Source organism: Dreissena polymorpha, chromosome 2 (assembly GCF_020536995.1).
Source record: "Dreissena polymorpha isolate Duluth1 chromosome 2, UMN_Dpol_1.0, whole genome shotgun sequence".
Taxonomy (NCBI): domain Eukaryota; kingdom Metazoa; phylum Mollusca; class Bivalvia; order Myida; family Dreissenidae; genus Dreissena; species Dreissena polymorpha.
Genome location: NC_068356.1, coordinates 25,489,736 through 25,512,229, shown reverse-complemented (window position 1 = coordinate 25,512,229; position 22,494 = coordinate 25,489,736). Strand labels below are relative to the sequence as shown.

Genomic DNA, 22,494 nt, shown 5'->3' with positions numbered 1-22,494 from the left:
TGTTTTTGCCTTATTTTCAATGGCGATTATGATTTTCGCTTAATATTAGGAGTTAGCAGGATAAATGTGATAGAAAGAGGGTTGAGTGCAAGTTTGTTTATGAAAGCTTCAGACCATGTATTTGCAACGTCTAAACATACATGCAAACGATACCAATGTCGGTAAGTGTATCTAAAACAATTTGTTAAATAAATAAACATCTATTTGTCTAAGTACACGTTCAAGAATCCAGAAACAGGAGCTGGTGTGTACTCTCAGGTAAACTTTTATCAGATTTTCCCATCGGCATAACACATCTTGTGCATTACAAACATTTGTGCAAAACAGAAGATTAAGTTAAAGAATGCAATACTTCAATTGTTGGTGAGGATTTTTCTTGTTGTACAGAAATTATGTTGATGGCGGTAACAGGAATACAAGAAATATAGTAGCGTTTGGTTCTAACATATTTATATGCATTTCAAAACTCAAAGAATATTATTTTTTCCTGGTTTCCTCCGTGCGGATGTGTGAACCAATTCCCAACTCGTATAAAAATTATCGTTGGCATTGTTATGCACTTTTGTCATAAAGAGATCAGTATTTGATAACTATTTATTTTAATAAGGTCTTAATATCGTTTTGCAAAGAATATCTTCAATTTTCAGCGAATATATCGACACGTTTATAAAGAAGATGACATGAAAAATGACAATACCAACACTGTAATACAAGTAACCCAAATCATGATAAGGTCTATTGATAAGGATAAGTCATTTATTATACCATTTTAGATTATTCACTATAAAGGCAATCTCCTGCCATCAAAATTGCATCATTGTAAGCGTATACAGTTATAAATGTTTTTAAAATTAAAACTGTTTAATCGTATAATGATATGAAACTTGCAGGCGCTGGTTTTACCTGTCTTATTAATTGAATAATGTATTTTACAAGTAAACCAATCATGGCAGACCAATTTGGTGTCTCTACGTTTGCAGTCTAAAATCCGAGTAGGTTGTCTGCATGGTGACCAGAGACAACGTTAATAAATATCAAAAGAATGAAACATCTTATCAAATACCAATTGAAACGTGCGCTACGAATAAAAATTATGGTACAGCCCTTTTGTGATTGTATTATTCTGAACAAAAAATTACTATTCATTGCACTAGACATAACAAGGAATCAGGCACATGTATACTAACCAAAATTATGTAAGGAAAAGTTGTCGGTTTTTTTTTATAAATTAAACGCCTTTTAAGAACATTCCTAAAGCTCATATATACAGAACCGTATATACAACACATAGCAGTTAGTGAATGTAACGGATTTGTTTCTGTAACGTATGTTTTTTTTGGAATCTACATGATGTTGCTTTAAACAATTGCATAAGGATTGTGATATTGAATACCCAATATATATGTTCGCCGTAAGCAATTATCCCTATCACATTACCTATGAATGATATGCCGTTTCGTTCGGTCATACATGCCAGCCATACATGCAATAACCTAATTCGTCTGGTTGGCACTGTTGAATACCACTCATCGGGTTCTCAGTTTTTGACCTCGGTTGAAGGTTTATCTGTATTATCTTGATGTAATTGATATACAGTTGGTGTTGGTGTTTAATTAGCACTCAATATGATTGTTCCGCTGTCATGCTATATGGTCACTGAATTAACCGAATCGCCGCACTGCGGGTATCGTTCTTTTATCTTCCTTTTTCCTCTCATAAATAATTGTAGCAACGATGAATGTCATATTCAAAAAATCATCGTAAAAAAGTAATACAACAAGTACGCTATTTTGCTCTCTTTGAGATACAATTATTTGAAAAGATAACACAACCGCACTTATATCAGAAATATTAAGTTCAATTATATTCGATTAAACAACTTTTTAGGGATTTTCTGAATGTTAACAACGGAACTCAAAAGCTCCAGTATATAACTCGAGAATACAATTAAAGAAAGAAAAAACAAGTCATTCACACCTGGACTCGAACCACTGAGCCATGGAGTAAAAGTCTAGCGCTTTAACTACACGGTCATCCGTGCAGATACAGTTCATGGGGTATTGTCAATGATTGTATACTTTATATAAGCAATCCAGGTAATATCACGCAATATAACGATAACAACAAAAGTCTCAAAAAATTTCAATCGTTTTTCGTTTGTAACGCTCTATAATTTCAAAGTTCTTAAATGGTCAAAAGATGCATATAAGGGATATTTTTGAGCATCGACAAAGTTCAGTTTTATTGTTTCTTCTAAAATAGCATAATTATAACGAATTTACGCGAATCTGAACAATTTTTTTTGTTCAATCTTGTCCATTAACCAAACCATGAACAGGTCCATTTAAACCATTGCAATGACTTCTATCCCTGCATGTGGCATATGGTAAAAATTCAAATACTTGTACACACATAAATTTCAACATGACGCTGATTAGTGCTGTTTCTACATGCGGTTGATGACATTGATAGGTGAAATGTATGCGCATCACTGGCAATTCAACTTGCCTGACCAAACTGAACGAATAAGCAGGCTGGTTTGGCATTACGCTAATGCTTAACCATTTCCCACTTAGATGCAAAGTGAAAATTGTTACGTGCAAACAGCATAAAACCAGAACAGTCTGCGAGTAACTCGCAGTATGTTCAGGTTTTATGCTGTTTGCTGTTCATCAGTATCTAAAGGTTGGGAATGAAGCCTTTAAAACTTGAATCTAGTAAAAAAAAGTTCTTTAGTTAAATGTAACTTTCTGTGGGACTACACATGCGTCAAAATACGTAACTAAGTGGTAATCGGTTAAGACTAGTGTTCGCTTGACACGGCTCATACTGAATACATAAGTGGCTTCTTCCAACAGAAATCAACATTTAGCATAAATTATATATAGATTATTTTTGCATTTATACAGAGAGAAACCCGCTTAATTAAAAACAAAGACCTATAGATAACATTCATGTTATCTATAGGTTATTGTTCAAAACAATCAGGAGTCAGTAATGCCTTACATAAATTCTTTATAAAGTATCACATGTAATTAAGATAAATAAGTTCAGCTCAACTTCAAAGATGTCATGTATGGTTTTCATCTTCTTGAATTTTATAATAAAATATTATCATTGCTTATCATTTATAGAATATCCATCAGTAACAGTTCTACTGACTGTATACCAGGTCGGGTCTTCAAACACTCTAGCTGATAGCCCCGGCGGGCAGGCGACGGCACCCGTAGAGATAGTTCAGTCATTCATCGAACATTGCTTTACCCACCTTCCCAGTTGTCAGCATTTGTTTCATAGAAACACTAAAACAAACAGTAAATGGTATTGAATTTATTTTGAAACATCGGGCAAATGCACCCGCTCTCAATGATTATCTCCTTATGGATAGTGATAATTACATTCTATATTCCCATTATCTCTTTTCATATATTATTTTACGTTCAGTCCGGTCGCCAATTACGTAACGTCAACTCGTGTCGACGATACGCCGTTGCTGCGAGATAACCGGAAGTTTGAAAATAACCGATTTTGGCACAGTGTGCCAATAAACGGTTATTTGCACACTTGCTTAATACCGAGATTTTCACGAGTCATTCGCGAAAAAAAAACGGCAAATTTTGTTACTAAATATAGTAATATATGCAATAATACTAGTTGACGTTACGTCATTGGCAACCGGAGCGTTAAAACAAAACGGCATCTGAACGGGTTTTGGAATCGCTTTTTTCTCAAAACGGGCTTTCCGTACTTTCTTTTTCATGCAACTGATAGCGCAATTATGACATATGTTGTATGACGTAATTTCTCTGACGAAACACACTAGTTTGAGTTAAACTATCCGGATTTTAAGGACATGTTGGACGTGTTGTTTTTATAACAGTAAAATATTTGTTTAAATCATTGAACAAATGCAAAATGTATTTTGCATTGCGTGTTTATTGTTCATAAATGTAAACTTCGATAGGAATACAATAAAATTGTGTGGTTTAAAATAAGTTTTGATAAAGTGGTGAAAAAATAAAAAATGTACAGTAGGTGCAAGTCGTTTCAATTTCATTGTATTGTTATAAATATTGATTTAAAGTTGTCATTGAGGTAAGCGTGTCGTTTATATTAAATTATGTTTGTATTTCGATATTAATTAGCTCTTTTAATTTCGATATACACGATATTAATTATTAATTTCGATATACACGAGTCGACATATGTATACACATGATAAACATATGCAATAAACAGGTCATTATATGGAGCAAGTGTGCCTTTAGTGGTTATTGGCACACTTGTTGTTTATTTGCACTCGGGCTAAAGCCCTCGTGCAAATAACTCACCAAGTGTGCCAATAACCACTAAAGGCACACTTTCTCCATATAATAATCTATACTTATTGCACTCCTTGAGTTATTTAATCTGTGATAATTGGGCAGTTAAAAATAGTGACTCCGACGTTGACGCCATCAGATGTAATGTCGCCGACATAAGGAGAAACAATGATTGTTGGTCTCAATCCTTTGAGTGCCTCATCAACAATAAACGCATGTTTGCCATTCGGACATGATTTATCGCTAATCACAAATACTGAGATGTAATTATCTATATGTCAGCATTACATATTATACAGTCTCGATTAATTATTAATGTTGCATATATTTAATTGAACTAAATCGTGAATAAAAAACACACTAAATAAACACAAAAATAAAAGTAATAATAATGATACATACAAACAAACATGCATATGCGCACATGCACGCACGCACAGGCACACGCACGCACGCATGCACATACATATATACATACATACATAAAAACATACGTTTTATTTATTTAGTTTATGGGCAAAACGTAATTTGATTGGTCTATTTTCTCATAAATATTGTTTTATTCAAAACGCTCGAGAGTCCAAGAGTCATCAATCCGAGCTGCTGTTGCCGTCTTTCCCAAATATCACAAAGTCAAACACGGTCGTTACCGAGACAACCATGATAATTAGATAGATAAAGAAGAAGAACCGGTCGAGCACAATCGCCACTAGCCGCCAATTCTTGGTGATCTTGTCCGACCGCTCCGTTTTCACCTGCTTGCCCATCATGTATGAGCAATGATCGCGGATCTCCCGGATGTCGCGCTTTACGACCGCCAGCCAGCGCGACTCCTCAGTAAGGTCCGTGCTTCCGGTTGTGAACGCCTTTGAGTTGGGGAATGGACGGTCCTCCACCGGTGCTACTTCGTTCGTATGGGTCATCTCGGTGCTATTGTTGAAGTGGATATCACTCAGAAGCGGAAGGTCAGTGTAGGTTTTGTCACGTGATCTGATGTCCGAGAATTCACGCACGTGACTACGCATACAGAAGACTCTTGCCATTAGGTCGATGACAATCTAAAACACAATTGAAAGCGTCAGCATCAAAAGACAACATTCCAAAATTTGACTCGCATTCGTTGAACTCAACTCATTTGTTATTCTCAAAAAATGAAGAAATTGAAAACCAACGTTGAACGATAAATATGTTTGTGTGGTTTTTATGTCTCCTTCCGACATATAATAATTAAATACAAAGTTTATTAAGCCGTTTTCTTGCGAAAAACACACACAATGGTGACCAAATATAGATCTGTAGAATTGATTAAAAAATAAAATAAACACCTAATTAGTTTTTTTCCTAAAATATTTTTTCAAAGAAACTTGTTTAACATTAGAAAAAATGCTTACGTGCACACTACTTTTTGTGGTTTCGTCTCGTCTTTTATACGTGTTTTTTTTTTAATTTTACACATGACAGTCTGTGTAAAGGATTTCTTATTGAACTTTATGTTTATTTCCCATCTGAATATCATTTTTCCCCAAACTAATCTAAGTTTGCCTACATCTGAACAAATTTTGTATAAAGCATTACTGAAGCAGAAAAAATTAGGCTCATTGAACTCTCTGAAGGTTCAAGATTTAATAGCGTGTCTCGGTTTATTATCTTCTTAAATCAACGTAACTCTAAACTAGTCTGCGCATTTTGTGCAGTCATGTAATTCTGTCCGCTTATGAGACCATAATACATTATTTTACTTTGTAACAGGGATTCAATGTGACTATAAAGCGCAGACTTGCATGGAGCTACCCTGGTCGAAAATGACATAAATCCCATTTTCGCATAACGTGGCTCCAAAAAAACATAAGTTGTGAACTTGGACACATTGCGTGAACATCATCTCAAGATTGATCGTGATATTCAATGCGACACTTACATGCCGCTATGAAACAGCAATGACAGCAAAGAACCAGATTATCATGCAAAATGATCAATAACAGTGTTATGGATTAATCCATGGTAAATTAACTGTTAAGTCATACTAAGAGAACGGAAGCGACGAAGAGTAAATATTTAAGTCATCTTCGTGCAAACCTTTTTTTAAGATGATTACAATTTCATAGACACAAAAAAAAACATATGCGCGAATGTTTGCATTTGTAGAATGTGCCTAATGGCTAATTTGTATGCCAAATGTCAAAATAAGAATCTCACAGACAACGGTCGTTCGAGAGCAAATATTTACACTTCAAACATATCAATTTTACTCGTTTATGCTACGGAAATTGGATTTCATTGTGTTCATTCATCAGGTTCACATGAACGGTTTGTATAGCGTCGTGAATGACGTACCTTTTTAACAATCCACGGTACCTCACTGCGCGCTCCATGGAAGTATAGGTTGACAACAAAAACCGACAGGAAGGCAGACAAGGTGATGAGAATCATGTTGAGACAATAGTAGGCACCTGCAATGTGTCACGAAGCAAAGAAATCATGATTATATGTACGTCAGAAGCGCTTGTTATCATGTTTATTATATTTTGTATGAGAACTAAAAATAGTATACATGAAAATAAAATTAGTTGCATATTAACCGTTTTAAACATTTTCAACACAATCATTTCTTATACTAGTATGTCAATTTAATTACATTTGTTGTCGGCGCGGCCTAATAACCTGTATGGGATCAGTCATGAAACACCTTCTACCGCCATTCTTCCATACCTCTGATTCAAGAAGGGCGGTACACTTATTACACGTAAACCAGCTGACCCAACAAAGATGTAAGCTGGTCAACTTATCGCCGTGATTTGACTGACTACTGTTGAAAACGGCGATAAAACCCAACACGACAAAACATTGTTATATATGTGTTTCAGATATTAATACCGTCTCTGTGCAATTACGTTTGTGTTTTGTACGTAAGTCATCGCCTTCCTATTTTTACCATTTAAATAATAATGTTAAAATCCGTAAATTATAAGTTTGGAGAGGAAATTGGAAATGAACAACTGTACGGACGTTTTTACGCCAATACCAAAGACCTATAGTCTTTGCCAGTACGAACCAACACCCGTCAACGCTATATGAGTATCACGTGACTAACCTATGAGTGGTATGGAAGAAGACGCCGGGGGTGTTGACTCGGCCAACAGCAACAACAACACAAAGAACGCCACAAAGATGTTCATACCTGAAACATAGAAAAACAAAAATATAAGCCTCTCAGAAAAACATGGCTTAATAGATGTTCAGTCCGCACCGGCTTATCAGGGAAGACACTTTTCGCCTTAGCTTTATTTTCGCTGAGAATTGACTTCCTTTCAACGAAAAATTCCAAACAGCGGAAAGTGTCCTCCATGACTTTACGCACTTACATTAAGCCCCATTTGATAAAAAAACATACATTATGAAATACATGTACTAATCGCAATAATCAAACAACCATATTTGTTATACCCGTAACCGAAGAGGAATATGTAAATACTTTTCCGTCATAATAACTAATGTTGGACGGGTTAACTTAATATTGGTGTTTCCTTCATCTGGTCTGAATGCATTTTTATGTATGCCTATGTGGAGAAAACAAAGTTACGTGACCAATTGTAGTAATGAATACCGTAAAAAAACATTTAAAAATTATAATTCTACTAAACTGTTATAAGCATTAAGTTTTCAGAAGAGGTCACAGCGTCCCTTACATCACACTCCATGGATATGCAGATAAAACTAACATAATTTCTTGTATAATCCGGGAGAGATTAGTGCTAAGCCGACACACAAACTGTTTACAATAAACATGAGCTTACTAGCATGTCAGTTTATCATAACAAATCTTTTGATAAATGCTTTCTCTATACATTTATGTGTGCATGTTAGAAACGCGTTAAGAAACATTCCAACACAAAAATCATGGTTTGATTGTACGTTTAAAATAGTTTTACTAGCCTCAAACTGATCGTGTTTAACACGGTTTTGATTCATGCAATAATGCAAATGGCTTATAAATCGATGTTATGGTTGTATAAAAAATAAAACTTAATTAAAGATATTTTAGTGTTAACTTGATTTCATTCGCTCATACAACAACGAATCGTTGCATGCTGATTATGTGAAGTGACAATGGGTTTTATTGGATTATTGAAAATTACACGTCATTGTATTATTTACTATACGCGCGCTACGTTAACGCTCCTTACCATGTCGACTTTAAGTGTTGCAATACAGTAGGTAATACCTTATATACTACATCGCTGCTTAATGTGACACATTTGTCATTCATCACCTTGCACACACCAATATTCGAATCCAAAACGGATCAGAGATATGACACATCTACTAGCTATATTTCCTATAAATTAGCTTATCGTGTGTTAATAAACACATATCATCACGTGCAGGCAATTTGGGTTGCAATAAAAGCAGTTAGAATGAAATAAAAGCAGTTTGATAAGGTGTGCCTTTTGGTCTTTTTTCATTAGGGACGATACTAATTGTCACATGCAATAGTTTATACTGACTTCTTCACCGTAAAAATTACATTAAGCTAATGTGAAACTGTATAAACATAAAATTTTAAGAACAAACCGCTATTTTCTCATGACGTTTAAGATAAAAATCACTGATAAGCATAGGGGTCTGCATAAATTATAATGTTTCCGCCAATAGCTATACATAATTTGTGAAGTCAAGTATGGAACTTATATGGCTTACATTATACGGTCGTACTAAACTAGCAAAGATCGTTCTTTTAAAATTTAGAGGGGGCCTTTAGCCGTATTGCACGTGCGTGATGACACCGTCTGGATTTCAAAAGCTGACATTCACATTTAAGTAACAATAATATAAAAGGTAGGCGCAAACCAAGCTGCATCTTTGCTGGCGTTTCCGGTGGCAGCCAAAACAGAACCAACGTCAAGGATGACAGCAAAATACATGGCAGAATGAGGATATAGTTGTAGAAGGCCGGCTGTCGGCGCATCTGCAGCTCGAACGTGATGTCAATGAACGGCTCCCCCGGACAGCACGCGTACTTTATCACATTCCGTTTTGCCGCCGACGACACGATCGTCCATTCGTTGTTTTCGATATACTCGGTCAAGTCAAATCCGGCGGCGATGTCGGCATGTAGGAGAGACAGGTTGATCTTGCTACCGTCGTACGTCCAGGAGCCGAACTTCATCTTGCAGACCTGCATGTCGAACGGGAAGTACTGAATGTTGACGGAGCAGGAGCTCTTGTAGATTGCCTGTGGCAGCCACTGAACGCCTCCGTCATGCTGCAGGACAACAGAGGCGTCACGCCGCTCCTCCAGCCGCTCATCGGCGCTGTAAACAATGTTACATTTTTGAAAGACACTAGTTGGCCATAATGCTGCTGCAAAATATGTAATCGACTGAATAAGACAGTTTCTGACAGTACTACAGTATAGATCTTCAGTCATAAATCCATTTATTTACTGGATATGACAGAATACAATATATATAAAAAAAAACAATAAAAACAAATGTATGAATGAAGTTATTTTCTCCACATGAGACCAATTTGTCTATCTTTACTTGATATTGTTTATTCAAAATTGTACATTTGAAAGCCAAACCTGTTAATTTTGACTCATTAAGGTATCGGATACTGGTGAATGCATGAACACTCCTTGACAAAACCTCCACTGGTTCGTGGAATCTGTCTTACGTGCAGTGTAATTTCTTGCCGCATTGACCTTTCCTTACGATTATCATTCTCATAGTCCTATTTACATAACATCTTCTATTTACAGATTCAACCATACTACCAAATGAGGGCATGTCCAGTACTTGAGAGCAGATTTTAATTACCATCTGCATAAACAAATTCAGTGAAACATTTGTAGACAACCAAAGTCAAGTTTTATCATATATTATTCCTCATCATTCAACTATATACAAGTTGCAAAATGGAAGATGCCCAATCCAGAGTGCGTTATATTTTTTTAACAAAAGCAGTTCTTAATATTTAGTTTGGAGAAGTTGTGGTGCTATTAGTGGTTATATTAGTATAAATTTAAGTGGTAGTAGTAGTAGTAGTAGTAGTAGTAGTAGAAGTTGTAGCAGCAGTAGTAGTAGTAGTAGTATTAGTAGTAGAAGTAGCAGCAGCAACAACAACAGCAGCAGCAGTAGTAGTAGCAGAAGTAATAGAAGTAGTAGAAGAAGCAGTAGTAGTAGTAGTAGAAGTAGTAGTAGTAGAAGCAGTATTAGTATTAGTAGTAGTAGTAGAAGTAGTAGTAGTAGTAGTAGTAGTAGTAGTAGTAGTAGTAGTAGTAGTAGTAGTAGTAGTAGTAGTAGCAGTAGTAGTAGTAGTAGAAGTAGTAGTAGTAGTAGTACTAATAGAAGTAGTAGTAGTAGTGGGTGTTTTAGTAGTAGTAGTGGTAGAAGTAGTAGCAGTAGTAGCATTAGTAGTAGTAGCATTAGTAGAAGTAGCAGCAGTAGTATTAGTAGTAGTAGTAGTAGTAGTAGTAGTAGAAGTAGTAGTAGTAGTAGTAGTAGTAGAAGTAGTAGTAGTAGAAGTAGTAGTAGTAGTAGTAGTAGTAGTAGTAGTAGTAGTAGTAGCAGCAGCAACAGCAACAGCAGTAGTAGTAATAGTAGTTGTAATAGTAATAGTAGTAGTACACTATGCAGTTGTAGTAGTAGTAGTAATATAAGTAGTAGTAGTAGTAGTAGTGGTGGTAGTAGTAGCAGTATTAGTAGTAGCATTAGTAGTAGTAGTAGTAGTAGTGGTAGTCGTAGTAGTGGTAGTAGTAGCAGTATTAGTAGTAGCATAAGTAGTTGTAGTAGTAGTAGCAGCAGCAGTAGTATTTGTAGTAATAGTAGTAGTAGTAGTAGTAGAAGAAGTAGTAGTAGAAGTTGTTGTTGTTGGTGTTGTTGTGCGTGCATATAAGAGGAGATTTCAATTGTTGTTGTTGTTGTTGTTGTTGTGTGTGCCTACGTGAAGGTTACAGTATACTAAATAATCGTTTCGTGTAGGGCTGTACTCTCTATAAAAAAGCATAGTTGACAGGAATGCATGTTTTACACTTTAAGCTATTGTTCTGGTTTTATCTTTCGGAGATAATGCTAGGGCATAAATAGGTGTTCACTTCTGAATCCCTAAAATATGATAAACTTGAAGACAATAGTAAAGCATTGCACTGAAAAAGGTTACACTCCACTAAAAAACGGCCGAAAAAAAAGTTGCAAAAACAGACGATTTTGATTAGTGTCAAGTACTTTCTTGGATTAAACATGACATATCTTTGTTATTGCATAAATCCATTCCGCTTAGAATGGCCTTTAAGAAAAGGTATGGTTATTGGGGGTCTCTCTGTGCAAAATGATGCATTTATTTTCGCTTAAAGTTGTCGCTTTTACATTGAATTATATAGGGAAACTATAGTATATTATGACCTGAAGAATAGTAGTAGTAGTTGTTATTTTTGTTCAATTGGTGTTTGCTGCTTATGAGATAAATGATACGAAAGGTCGAGATTCTCTATTTATGTTATTTCTCTACATTGTTTGTCCATGTGAGATATATTTCCCATGTGTAACCACAGGTGTGATTTTCATAAACAGTGGTGGCTTATAGGAAAGCGTTGGCATGGTTTTATCATCATGATATCACGATATAATAACTCTTGATGAGGGAATCTCTACAAATGATAAGATACGTGTTTCACGAATAAAATGTAAATGTCTTAATCAGGGAAATATAGCATGTTCATCGAACATATAAAGTCTTTATAGTATAAGAGCAGATGGGATTATACAACAACACAGTATCATGATTTTATTCGAATGAAAACATCTTAGAATCAAATGTGCATATTAGCAAACGCGCTTGCTATTAACCTTACTTACATAACAGCTAGATCGTGCACGGAATCTTAATTAATCGACTCATCGCAGTTTTGTGTGCCACAATTTGATAATTGTTGGATATATTACATGTATATGTAATTGTAAACTTAAAACACGTTACACTATAATGCTAAAGGCGTTATCCTTGGAATATATAGGTAACGACCCTGTTAATATTGAAAACTCACAATTCAAGTGACACAACTCATAAATACCATTAGACAAGTTGTGTAAGCCTTTAATTAACACTATGCATTTATTATATTATAACAACAGTACATGTTTACGTATTTCGATAGTTGTCAAGGGGTGATTCTCGGTGCTGAATGCTGTTAGTTGAATCCTTCGTTATAAAAAGATGCTAAAAATACAAAGATCACATCTACTTTATCTAATATTCAAGTGTGATTATTTTCCTATGCATTCTAGTTAAAATACATTTTGATAATAAGATGTTTGTATAGCCGTACACTAAATGATTGCTAAGCTTGATAACAGTGCAGTTTCTCTAGCCTTACGCTTATTAGTAAAATGATTTTGTCCTAGGAAAAAAACTTATTAGTGTTACTTTTTGTGTCTTGTTCTGAGAAAACTGGGCATGATGCACGTGCGTTAAGTGTCGTCCCAGATTAGCCTGTGCAGTCCGCACATGCTAATCAGGGACGACACTTTCCGCTTAAACGAGATTTTTGGTAAAAAGGGACATCTTTTTAACGAAAAATACCGTTAAAGCGGAAAGTGTCGTCCCTGATTAGCCTGTGCGGACTGCACAGGCTTATCTGGGACGACACTTTACGCACATGCAATTTGCCAAATTTTCACAGAACAAGACTCATTTGATAACAATGTTGTCTCTTTAATCGTACACTTACTAGTTGTAAAGTTTGATGTCCGGGATCCACACGGCGCTGGCTGGGACTCGAACCTTGCTGATGTTACCGAACAGCTCGGGATCCCAACTCAGATACCGGTCGTGCCAGGCCTAAAAGAAGACAATATTTGTGTCTTGTTCTGTGAAAACTGGGCTTAATGCATGTGCGTAAAGTGTCGTCCCAGATTAGCCTGTGCAGTCTGCACAGGCTAATCAGGGACGACACTTTCCGCTTTTATGATATTTTAAATTTCAAGGAAGTCCCTCCTTACCGAAAATCAAGTTACGGCGGAAAGTGTCGTCCCTGATTAGCCTGTGCGGACTGCACAGGCTAATCTGGGATGACACTTTACGCACATGCATTAAGCCCAGTTTTCTCAGAACAAGACTAATTTGAGTTGATAGGAAAATAGAGAGGGTTGATGTTCTTTGATTATGACATTGTTGTCGTAGTGGATAAATCATCGGATAATTCATTACACATGCAATATAATCTCTTATATACCAAAAATATCTATGTAAACATAAGCGAAGCGCGAAGAACATGAACACACCTAACGACGTGTATTGCTGAAGAATGTTCAATATATATTTGAAATGCTTTGTATACGTATGCCGTAAAGTTACACTGTTTTCTATTGTGTACGGTTGCTTTTCCGTCAGACAAAATCATTTCACTCACAATTGAAAAATGATGGATATTCTGTGTTTCCCCTCGACGAGACGAGGTTGTTTTTTTATTGCTCTCATCTGTTGCTGGTAAGAATCGCGAGCGATGGGAAAAACAATATTGTAAAAATCCAATAATGCATAATTAGATTATGTTTATATCTTGATTCGTTTATGGTAACATAAAAAGATAGCATACTATTATTTGCTCATCAAAACTATCCATATAATTGTATCAAATATAACCAAATACAAATAAAGCTTATACTACATACTATAATGTAACTTAACAACCACAACTATGTATACTATTCCAAGCATGATTATCTGTATAATCTGATGACGAACTCATACAACTCTTCCCACTGATTTGTATCATAACCGCTTACAGCAGCGTTTGCGTAAGAAGTAGCATCTCCATTATCGTTACCACCCACAATCAGAGATCTAATTGTCTTGTTCCATCGTTCTTACACAGCATCACATACATAAACAAGTTCGAGGAAAGATCGGTTAAAAAACCGGGCTACACGATACCCATTCATGTTTGTAAATCTTTAAAACCTCATGTCAAGTATACTAACATATGATGCCCACACGTTCGTGGCGAGCACCTGGTTCCTCTCATCAAGGTCCAGTATCTGTATCAGCGTGAGTCCGAAGAAGACGTCCAGCGTGTTGTTCTCCTGGTCGATGGGCCGCCCCAACCGGCCACGGGATTCATATTCAGACAGTAACGTCCGGATAAGTCGCTTCTCGTGACACGTTTCTTTGAAAGCTGGAAGGAGAGAGGCATTAGATGCTAAAGATCAGTAAAAACACTTTACAAAAGAAAGTATCTATTACCCTTGATTTTAAGTAATTTTCGTATCGTTTTTGCTTAAGTTGAATTTTAACTTTCTATGATTTGGATACAACGTCACTAATAATAAATTAAATTTGTATACGTATCATTAACGAACGCGTTATAAACGATACCAAGGATGGACGATAGATAATATCTCTCTTTTCAATTGCGTTCTACTAAATCATGCACGTTCTTCAATTCTTGTTGTTTTAATTTTCCCGTAAATCCGTACTACTTAAGCATATAGTGCAATGATTAGCCTCGAATGGTTTTAATAATTTTTTCAGCATTTGAAATATATTCCTTCATCACAATTGCTGCATTAATGGGTTGACAGATAATAACCACCAGTTCTTCGTAGTTAACGTTGATTTATTAATATGAATATTTACAATCTGCATGTAAATGAGGGAACTTACGCTTACTGTTTATCATACGTCAGAATTGCAATACTAAGGTTCGCCGTTCAAGTTTGTATCACTTTCCTCAGAAATGCAAAAGAACTACTGGTATAACCAAACGAAATGTGAGCCGATGATGAATGAACAAATGAATGAATTAACGTGTTACATAATGAATGAATTAATGAATGATTGAATGAATGAATGAATGAATAAAGAGATTAATATATATATGAATGAATGAATTAGGGACAGATACAATAAATGCGTAATTTAAGAACGCCGCTTTGTTTCAGCCGCCAACTAATTACGTACAGCCCAAACAATTTTTCTTAAATAAGAGAAATATCTTGAGATGTAAATAGCTTTATAAATAATATAAAACGTTCTTAAAATTTAACTAACATGTTCATTGGTACTCTATAAAAAGATAGTCATGAACATTTGTGCGGGGGAGGCATAATTTTTTTCCGCCCAAATTGAGTGATTTTCCGGGACGTTTATAGCTCAAAATTAGTTTTCTTCGGACCCTCGGGACAGTCACTTCATTAATAAGAAATAAAACTTGTAGAAATTTCCCTAGCGGAACCCACAACAGCGCAGTAATTGTTTGAAACTAAGTAAAGAATAGAGAATGTTAAATGTTACTAGTTCCGAGATCGAAGTGTGTTCGGGATTGGATTCTGTGTTTTGTCTTTTTTGTTGCACGTAACATAGTCATTTTTACATATTTATTAGTACAGCCATACGGATGAACAAGTTATAAATAATAAAACACTCTTTAATTGTCGCGTCTCTTACTCTGTTAGTCATCACATCATTATATGTAACACACATGAATAATAACTCATCAGCGCTGAATACAGAGTGTCATAAGCGAATATCAGTTTATTCACTTAAAAAAGCATTATGTATTGCTTTAAAAGTTCAGTAAATAAACATTTAATCATTAATCTCTATATCTCTAAAAAATAAAAATAAGAAAACAACAACAACAGAATTAAAGACAGAAAACTTTGAATGTTTATAACGTTTCTTGGACGATACATTAGACCATCGGTTGTAACGCCTTGAATATAAAAAGCCATATCGAGTAAATAAACTCACTCACTAAACAACAATTATTACCGTATATTCTCACAATGTGAAAAATAATGTTGAACAATCATAAGCTTCTAAAAACAATTGAACAAATTAAGGTAGCGCACCCCTAATGGGCACATATCCAAATTTAATTTAATTAATTATTTTCTTAATCAGCATCATTTCACTGAACTACATGCAAATTTGTAGGTAGGCTTTCCATGCTTAAAAAAAATATACCGATTTTTTCAAAACCACTCGCACGCTCGGCTTTTGTCCAGTTTATTTTCACCCCTGGGGTATATAAAAGTTCCATAATTCATTCAAATTTCCAAATATGGGCATGCAGTAGGTGTGAGCAGATGCAGTAAAGGTGTTTAAAATTTAAACAAGATGAAATAAATATTCTTTTACAGACATCTATTTTTTACAAATTTTGTCTATGGAATAGCGCCATGAAACGTAAGTGATTTCAGCAAAGTAAATATTGGGTCGGTTAAAAACAAAGTGTCATAAAATTAAAAATAGTATCATTTAAGTTATATTTTAAACTTAGTTTTTATAGAAACACTATATACAGCAAAAATACCAAGAAATAGACATATTTACCGTTTACTTTTTGAAATAAATATAAAAATGCAACATGCATCATTCGTATTTTCAGCAGTAAATTACCCAATTAGTCATAACATTGTTTTAATTTTAAAAATTGAAGGATTTGCATACAATTTTCAACATATTTAACAATAAACTTAGCTTATATGCTATATTAAATCAAATTACGTTAGAAAAGAAATCAAACGCGTCGCAAAAAGTATGCGATGTCGGCAGGATTCGAACCTGCGCGGGAAGATCCCAAAAGATATCTAGTCCATAGCCTTAACCACTCGGCCACGACAACTTCACATCAGTGAAACCTTAAATTAGATATCCATAAGTAAACAGGTAAAAAGGCTCGTCGATCTTTGAAGAATTGCGAAATCGTATTTTTCAGATGATAATTGGATCAAAGTCAATATTTATAGTGAAAATAATGTATTCTAAATGAATGAGGTAAACACATATCAAAATTCGAAGTTTGAAAAAAAAAATGCATCTCTCGGAAATAACCGATCATTGAAGATCGGCAATGATCGTAAAATAAATCGCGGGAAATCATTAGAGGTGAGCTACCTTAAACGGGGATCTTTTCCATACTAACTAAAATAGCCAGAGTTTCACGACTCCATAAAGATGGGGATAGACATTATCAAAATAATTAAACCCGAATTAGTTATAACCTACACTATTTAAATAAATTGAAGTAAATGTTTCAAATAATTTAAATTCCTTTAGAAAAGAATCATGTATACTTTATGAACGTCAATCTAGATTCAGACACAATCACTCAGGTCAAACAGCTGTAATACGTCTTGTTGATTCATGGTTAACATAAATGGACGATTGCTTAGATTTAAAAACAGTGTTTGCTGATTCACAGCAAGATGTGTTTGTAAAACACTAAGTCTCCCCATATATTTGACCTTTGACCTTGAAGGTTGACCTTGACCTTTCACCACTCAAAATGTGCAGCTCCATGAGATACACATGCATGCCAAATATCAAGTTGCTATCTTCAATATTGCAAAAGTAATGGCCAATGTTGAAGTTTGACGCAAAAAATCAACAAACCAACAATCGGATAAGGCAAAAACAATTTGTCCCCCAGTATTAGCTAGGGGACATAAAAAACGATTTTGATTTAGTTGATCACACTATTTAAGTTCACAAACTTAAAATCATTTTTCTAATATTAAGTATTTTTGCATCATATCTAACAAAGCCTACTAAACTAGTTAAAGCAATTGAAATATTATCAGACAGATTCTGTGTTACAGCCAGTGCTCCTCAATGATCTATTGTATCAGCTCTTCTATTTTTACTATATAGGCATTCTCAATAGATGATTTAAATATAAATACATGCAATCCGTCAAAACAATTGCTATTGATTTTCGTTGAGAAAAGATGTAAGTATATCACATGCATTATATTGACGACTTTTACAATAAATATCACTTTATAATCTAAGATCGCTAGCAATTAACGATATCACCCATACGGACTTCATTCAAATTTTTTTTAGTTGTTTTTTTACTCTGGTATAGAAATATGGAATTCCTTATCGTCAACATCAGTTCTCGTAATTGTGCGTAATATTCAAATATTGTTAAAATCATTTTTTTGTTCAAAACATACGTGCAAACACAAGTCGAAACAATTGGTTAATCAGGTTTCCGTGTACAAACCCAAATATAATATAAATTATGTTTATTTATAATACGATTACACCCTTAATTTACTTTAGTGATAAGTTAGCAACAGAACTATTAATTCTAACATAGACGAGAGGTTACATACACGTACGGTTGGAAAAAAAGGTTCGACCCATCAATGTTCTGGCAACATATGATGTACCGTTGCGTTTGTAACGACAGGCAAATGACTTCTCTAAAGGTTCCTATTTCCAATGAAACAGCAAGGCTGGCACAATGTTATTAATCCAAATCGAAATCGAAGTCAAATTTTGCTTATTTTTAACATCCTTTCTTACCACAACATACAATGTTTTACTATTAACTACTATATCAACCAGTAATCAGACGTTATTGCTAGTTATCGTTAATTAAATAGGACTACTTTATTTGCTCTAATCTGTTTTATTTTACTAGACAGGTGTTATTCCTGACAAAATCAAAATCATTAATTTAATGGTTCCAACATACAACATATGCCTAGCTATAAATGTCCCACAATTATACAGCGTGTGTCTGTTTCTAACGCTTTTCACTAATAGTTCCTCATGCCCATGATCATGCTCAATAATAAACGCCCTGAGATTGCCGTGGAATCACGCTGTATATATACGTCCTATGTGAAACGCAGATCACTTGAAATCAGTCAGGATCGTGTACCAATAATATATTTTTTTATTAATGCAATTGTTTTAGTGCAGTCCCAATATTTTAAATAAATATAGAAATATCGACGTAACGACTAATCTAATGGTACTAAAGCAAGACGAATTTCACAGCTTTGTTCGATTCGAAGTCAATTAAACTGTAGTTTTTTTATGTCTTATCATTGATTAATATCTACATTCAAATATGTTTTCGCAATCACATGTTTTTTATTTTACTCATTCATTGACCTCTTTTAATAAATTATTTCATCCGTACCGATGGACTTACAGATACCACAGTGAACCTAGCCGAAAATTTATGAACGAAACTATTTTTGTCTGTTTTATCTCATTTTCTTGAAGAGACCCATGATTTAACAATTTTCATGTGAAAAGTCGTTCTTTGAGAGTTATCATATCAATGATGCCTAATGAATTTTGGATGAGGTAATGCGGTGTTTTACTTTTTACTAATTACTTTTTGTTAGGGAGGCTCTCCAGTTGTGCTAATGTGCGTCTAGAGAGCTGTAATCAAATCATGCAAACATATATGTTGGACATCTACTTTGAACGAATTGTTCATAAATCGCGTCTCACTTCGCATATCTTATATTGCAAACCAGCAACTATATCTCGAGGGATGTTATTGATCTCATTCAATAATTGTATGGCAAAACATAAACTATGAACGTTAAGTCAAATCAATGTATGTTTTTCTTAACAGGTATTTAACTATTAATATTCGAAATCGGTAATGGAACTTGCTTTGGGAAGTATTTCCATAAGTGTCAGACAAAGTACACATGTAAGGAAATCAGTTCTTACTAATAGTATGTTTTATTGACGTATGGGTAATGGCACACTATTGCTTACGAGACCACGGTTTTACCAAAACAATGGATATCCGTGCAATCATGTACCACAATCAAGTGCTGGCTGCAATTAATATGCATAGAACAACGGCAATTCTTGACATTAGTTATGATAGTTAGGAGGACCAAACATGCGATCTTATTGTACTACTATTAAATGTCTGTGAACGATGAACGATAAAACTGTACATCATTCAACTTATTTTTACATTGGTATTTTGTTAGGTATTTTAACATTAGGAAGTTGACATATTTAATAAATTTAATTGTTACAATAGTATTTCACACGTGGATACTGTATTTTTTCCCAAACGAATCCCTCTAACCATGAATGGACATTGCAGAAAAGGTGTAATATGCAATCTTCAGCAATTTTCAACAACGTTCTTATTTCATAAACTTATTTGGCATTCACTCAATTTATTGTCTATACTAGATTTCCCTCAGCGTAAAACATTTTAAAACGTATATACATACTGATAATAAAACGGATAAAATGTTCTCATGAAACTTTTCTTTGACTCGGTCAATTTTCATATGTGTTTGCTCTGTTACATTTGCATTCGTTTCACTAAACGGAAAATCAAGACTTTCTAAATGTTGTGTCAATTCCACTTGAATTGTGTTAGACATTAAGACCTTTCGTCATGCAACAAAATTTATTCATATTACTGCAAATTTATTTTATATTAATAATTTTGTTTTTAAGTAAGTGATTGTTTTGCAAGTACACGGCAACTACTTGTATCGAGGTGTAATACTGTGTGAGCCTATGGAATTAATGAAAAAAAATAAACCAAAGTTTTTATATCCACTCTGTGTTGTTTTAAATCATTATTAATACGCATATTATATTAGCAGCATTGTAATATCGTACGACATAATTTGCTTATATAAACAATGTGGAAACATCACGTCTGTTCTTCCGTAGTAACTCCAAACGCTAAACTTTATTTTTTTTTTGAAATATTAACTTTATTCTTTTTTTGCCAAAGACTTTGTTAGTAACTGTATAAAACAAATGCCAAAAACACAGACAAAAACACATTTGTTTTTTTTACCGTAATGAATCCATTTGAATTATTTACATGACAATAATGACTCTTAATGAACTTTCGACACTATGTTATTGTCAGTATGACCCGATATGCACACAATGCTGCACAGCATTACCATCACCATTTTAAAAACTTCGAACCGACCATATACCGGAACAGTTCATCGATCCAAAAATATATTGAGAGCTTGACATAACCAAGGAATATATCAGTAACCTTTTCATTTGCTTTTTGCGCATGCGTGAGCATTTGCAATAGAACAATTGAGACTATGTTGCCTCCTTTATATTTTAGCATACAGAGTTTATATTAAACTGTCGATAATCAACATCTATAGCCAAAGGATAATCGAAAGTTATATACTAGATACTGATAAGGGGTCGATGTTTTTAAATCTCAAAAGAAGAATGTTGCAACGATTGTTCTCTGATTAGAAACATGTACCAGAACGTACTTGACGTACAATTTTGTATCATTACATTCGGTAAGAACTAAACATTTTCCGTAAAAAAATGCAAAACATGCACATAACAACCAAAATATTCTGATTGTAACAGTTTTTGTTCATCTATTTCAACTAGGTACTCATTCATTCAAACGGAAAAGACGAGGTGTTGGCCTTTTTTACTAATTTTAATAGGAAACACTGTTTAAAGATAGGGACTCAATTAAGGATATGTTGCTATAATTTGCTGTACACATACCGATGAGAAAAATGTAAGAATTTTATTGCCTAATAAACCTTTCCGAGACTTTGCAAATAATGGACATATGTGGTGTATAGAATTCAACATTTTATTGCTGAGTACCACTTGAATGAGAGTAATATGTAGTAAGTGGGTTCCCACTTAATTTCGCATATCATCTATGATCATAGCACTTGCAGTTGAAATAAAGAGGTTTTACTATTAACATAAAGAGAAAAAAGTTGGTTTAACCCAGTAAATGTACAACACCAGTAACCTTGCGTTCTTGGTAATCCTTCTCATATGCACCTCACTATACGCTTCTAAGTTATTGCTCAAACACTTTGAGCAATTGTTATGAATCTTTGATATAAACATAGTACTTTCGAAGTCAACAAAATACCAATTCGAATGAACACTCTAAATACATTCTTTGCATTTGGAACCAATTTCTTTATGAACGACTAAGCTGCTCTATTACCGCATTAATTAATATACAGCAATATCACGGTAACTCACAATCCAGGCTTTTATTACAGTGAACAAATTACTAAATCTATACGATCAGCAATTATGTTCTGGAAGAAATAGATATAGGCTTTGTAAATGAATGCATCAACACTTACCCATAACCGTAAGTCATCATATCATAGATTGAATATACATATACATCGAATAGGCTTCCGACTTTATAGTTCTCAGAAAAACGAACACATTAAAGAGAAATATTATTCATGACAACGATATTAAACATGCAGGAATACAATAATGGACTAATTAACAACCGAACGAACGAACAAGAAACGAACAAGTTAGAGCAAACCAACGAAGTAACGCAATTTGTTCGACATTTGTTACAGACGAACAGACGAAAGACAAGCCGATCAAC

At 34.4% G+C, this 22,494-nt stretch overlaps 1 protein-coding gene across 1 annotated transcript in view; it reads right to left on the bottom strand.

Annotated features, from left to right (window-relative positions):
* Nucleotides 1-4,788: 4,788 nt before the first annotated feature.
* The window catches only part of LOC127866314 (neuronal acetylcholine receptor subunit beta-3-like), a 51,501-nt gene continuing 33,795 nt past the window's right edge, over nt 4,789-22,494 (bottom strand). The window contains exons 2-7 of the mRNA XM_052406784.1: nt 14,303-14,496; nt 13,051-13,160; nt 9,171-9,634; nt 7,414-7,500; nt 6,657-6,772; nt 4,789-5,380 (exon numbers count right to left, since the gene is read on the bottom strand). Coding sequence (XP_052262744.1) covers nt 4,913-5,380; nt 6,657-6,772; nt 7,414-7,500; nt 9,171-9,634; nt 13,051-13,160; nt 14,303-14,496 — 1,439 coding nt within the window. The 3' untranslated portion in view covers nt 4,789-4,912. The remainder of the gene's footprint in view (nt 5,381-6,656; nt 6,773-7,413; nt 7,501-9,170; nt 9,635-13,050; nt 13,161-14,302; nt 14,497-22,494) is intronic.